This window comes from Myotis lucifugus, unplaced genomic scaffold (genome assembly GCF_000147115.1).
Source record: "Myotis lucifugus unplaced genomic scaffold, Myoluc2.0 scaffold_574, whole genome shotgun sequence".
In the NCBI taxonomy this organism is placed as follows: Eukaryota; Metazoa; Chordata; class Mammalia; order Chiroptera; family Vespertilionidae; genus Myotis; species Myotis lucifugus.
In genome coordinates this window covers 530,784-534,843 of record NW_005871622.1, presented here as the reverse complement: position 1 = coordinate 534,843, position 4,060 = coordinate 530,784, and the positions used below count along the sequence as shown (strand labels likewise).

Here is a 4,060-nt window from a genome sequence, read left to right as displayed (position 1 = left end):
GCAGAGAGTCGTGGCTGCTGGACCCCAGAAAGTGTGCCTGAGAGAGACTGGGGCTGAGGACGGCAGGGCGGTCCACCCCCCGGCCCCCAGAACCTGGGCTCAGGAGGACACAACTTACCTGAAGCTCCCAGGGCAGCGTCACCTGCAGAGCGGGCCCAGCTCAGACACCGACTGTGGGCCGAGCGAGCGGTGCTGCCCTCCCTGCGATGCTCTCGATGAGATGCCCGTGGCCTCTCGGGAAGGTTCTGTTCTGTGTCGTCTCGGTCGGCCCCTGGGGCAGCCGCCAGGGGTTCTCTCCTGTGCAGAGGAGCAGCCGTGAGGCTCGGGCCAGGTAGCCACGTTCTCAGAGCGACGGGGGGCTGGCGTGGGAGCCCTGACCCCACGCAGACCCACTCCTGCTGCTGTTCCATCGGATTAAGGACAGAAAAGCAGGGACGGGGGCCACACTGGTCCTACCCATGCTGACATGTGCCACGGCGTGTGCCACGCGTGGATGGGCCCTGAGGACGTGTGTTCAGTGAGACAACCAGTCTCTGCGGGACAAACCCCACACGCCCCACTTGTCTTAGGACGCGGAGTCGTCAGTCACAGGGACAGAGGTGGCGTGGCCAGGAGGAGCCGAGGGAGGAAGGGGCTTTAATGGGGACGAGTCTCCGTGTCGTGTGTTCTCCCACAATTGGAAAAGGACTCACGTTTGTTGAGTGCGCGCTGAATTCCAAGCACAATGGACGTCTCCCGTGGTTCTCGAAGTAGCCCTCCGGGAGGCAGGGCCGCCTCACTCTCTGGAGGTGCAGCCTGAGGTTTGGTCACAAACAGTCTCCGGTGGTGGCCGGAGTGGGTGACACCCGTGCGCGTCCGCGATGTGCGAGTGAGGCTCCCTGCCTGCCGGGCGCTGGCCCTAGAGAGCAGAGGCCCTGTGCTGCCCACCCCCCGGTCCTGAGAGCAGCGAGTGGTCCCCCTCTGCCTCTGGAGGCTGGGCCTCCTCAGGCTCGGGGTTCCCCGGGCGTGGGGTATGGGAGTCGCCGCGGGCACCCACTGCAGTAGCCTCGGTGGAGGGCGTGACCTCGCTGCCTTCCTTACAGACCACAGTGATCGCCTACGTGAAGCCCTCGGACCTCAAGAAGGACATGAACGAGACCTTCAGGGAGAAGTTCCCTCACATCAAGTTAACGCTCAGCAAAATCAGGAGGTAGGTGGCCGTCTGCTCGAGCTCCCTCAGCCCCTCCCAGCGCTCAGCGCACTTGTGCTCTGGACGGTGGTTCAAGCGAAAGGTGGGCACGTTCAGCAAAGAGGCTCCTGAGCCCTGGCGGAGGCTCGGTGGTTCCGGCGTCCCCGAGGGTCTCCGGTTTGCTTTTCAGTCAAGGGCCCGGACCTGGCTGCAGGTTGGATCGCGGCCTCAGCTTGGGGGGTGGGGAGGGGGGGAAGGGTGGCAACCAATCGATGCGTCTCTCACATCAATGTTTCTCTCTCCCTCTCTTCCTCTCTCTCCCCCTCTTCCTCTCTCTCTAAAAATCAATGGGAAAATGTCCTTGGGTGAGAACTAACAAAGGCCTACGAGGGGCTAGCTGCTGGGAGGGCCTCTGTGAGCGCCAGGGCAGAGGGCACAGGGCAGAGGACAGAGGGCGGTCTCATGGCAGGAGCTGGCAAGGACCAGGGGAGACGACTATTAGGGAAAAATCGTTTCTGCTGTCATTTCCGCAGCCCACCGTTCAGTCCGATTTATGTTACGGGAAACGGCATAGGAGTCACGTTCTCAGATGCAGGCAAAGCAGGAGAGAGGAGCTGGGCCCTGGGTCTGAAATGGCTCCCTGCCCACAGCCACTCCCAGGAGGACGGCCGAGCCCTGTCTTGCAGCAAAGCAGCCGAAGCAAAATCACATTCCCTCATGGCCGATGGGGGCGCGTGCCTGCCGGCCAAGCAGTCTCTGGCTGCACCAGAGGGAAACCAGCGTGTGAGGCCTGTGTACCAGGAGAGCGTGTGCGTGCATGTGGGCATGTGTGTGCATGTGGGCATGTGTGTGCGTGTATGCATGTGCGTGTGTGTGGGCATGTGCGTGAGTGTGTATGTATGTGCGTGTGTGCGTGTGGGCATGTGTGCGCGTGTGGGCATGTGTGTGCATGTGGGCATGTGTGTGCGTGTGGGCATGTGTGTACGTGGTAATGGGGCTGGACTGCGTGAAACAACACCATGTTGGAGTAAGTGCCAGCATTTATGTCCACGTGAATCTTGGTGCTGAGCTGGTGCTGGCGTGTTGGGTTTGACCAAAGATAAGAAGACGGTCACTCTGTCCTCTCGCTGGGCAGCCGCTCTGAGCTCACAGGGTGCTGAGCCTGACCGTCTGACATCAGTAACGAACGTGACCGTCACTCCACAGCGCTGACTCCAGGCGCCCACCTCACGGCCGTCTCCGTCTCTGGCAGGACCTCGTCCCTCCTGTGGGGTCCCTCTTCCATCTGGGCAGCTCTCCGAGTGTCCAGGGACCCCATCCGCCCTGGGGTCCAGTGTGCGCCTGTGCCGTGTGGTCTAGACCACGGCCGCCAACCTCTCGGACCTCACGGACCACCGGTTGGCGACCGCGGGTCTAGACGAGTCTCTTCCCCACACAACGCAGCATCTCACGGTTTAGTGCCCGTCCCCTGGGGGACGGCAGGGCAGTGCTTTCTGGGTGAAGTCTTGTCCTCGGGACCTGGTGCTCAGGCTCCAACAGGCCCCTCCCTGCCCCTCCCGCCCCTCCAGCCTGAAGCGCGAGATGCGGAAGCTGGCGCAGGAGGACTGCGGCTTCGAGGAGCCCACGGTGGCCATGGCCTTCGTCTACTTCGAGAAGCTCGCCCTCAAGGGGAAGCTGAACAAGCAGAACCGGAAGCTCTGTGCGGGGGCCTGTGTGCTGCTGGCGGCCAAGATCGGCAGTGACCTCAGGAAGCACGAGGTCAAGCACCTGATTGATGTGAGTGGCCGTGGCCGTGGCCGTCTGCACCGCCCCACCCAGTGTCACTGTCTCAGCCATGGAGCCACGGAAATGCCACGGGGTCTCCTGGGCGGTCACCCCAGGGCGTCCATCACACACACGGGTCACTGGCCTCGGCCTCCGGTGGCCTCGGTGGCCTCCTCTTCGGGGGAGGGTTAGGGTTTCTCCTCTCTCTCAAAGGAGACGCCCTTGGCGTAAGGAAACGCTCGTCTCCTTAGGGGAGTACATGAGTCCTGCTTCACAGCACTGAGTTCACGGAGAACGTGGGGGAAGCCAGCAGGGAGGGGGCAGCTGCCACCGAAGAGAGAGTGTGTCACCGTTCCTACGAGGAGGAGCGTGCTAGCTCAGGCTGACAAAGACAGCGCCCCAAAAACCACAGGCAGTCCACACACAACACAGCAAGTACCCACACGCCACACCCGGTATCCATACGCCACGGCCAGGGCCTCACACGCCACAGCCAAGTACCCACACGCCACACCCGGTATCCATACGCCACGGCCAGGGCCTCACACGCCACAGCCAGTGTCCACACGCCACAGCCAGGGCCCCACACGCCACAGCCAGGGCCTCACACGCCACAGCCAGTGCCCACACGCCACAGCCAGTGCCCCACACGCCACAGCCAGTGCCCCACATGCCACAGCCTGTGCCCACACACCTTAGCCAGTGCCTCACACACCAAAGACAGTGCTCCACACAACACAGACAGTGCCACACACAACACAGCAAGTTCCTCACATGCCACAGCCAGTGACTCACACGCCGCAGGTAGTGTCTCACACGCCACAGCCAGTTCCTCACACACCACAATCAGGGCCTCACACACCACAATCAGGGCCTCACACGCCACAGCCAGTGCCCCACACAACACAGCCAGTACCCCACACGCCATAGCTAGTATAGTTACATGCAAGAGACAGAGCCCCACACACCATAGTAGGACGCTACATACAACAGACAGTGCCCTGTTGCTAGACCCAGTACCTACACACCAGACCCAGTGCGTGCGCGGCATACGACAGAACCCGATCGCGAGAGCTCACTCGGGTCGAGAGTGTATTCACTGCCTTGCTTACCAGCCGTGTTCGTCTG

At 62.2% G+C, this 4,060-nt stretch overlaps 1 protein-coding gene across 1 annotated transcript in view; it reads left to right on the top strand.

Annotated features, from left to right (window-relative positions):
• The window catches only part of CABLES1 (Cdk5 and Abl enzyme substrate 1), a gene marked incomplete at its 5' end in the record, with an annotated part of 19,189 nt that extends 15,805 nt beyond the window's left edge, over window positions 1-3,384 (top strand). Inside the window, 2 exons of the mRNA XM_023745721.1 lie at window positions 1,083-1,189; window positions 2,737-3,384. Coding sequence (XP_023601489.1) covers window positions 1,083-1,189; window positions 2,737-3,124 — 495 coding nt within the window. The remainder of the gene's footprint in view (window positions 1-1,082; window positions 1,190-2,736) is intronic.
• Between the last annotated feature and the right edge of the window lie 676 nt (window positions 3,385-4,060).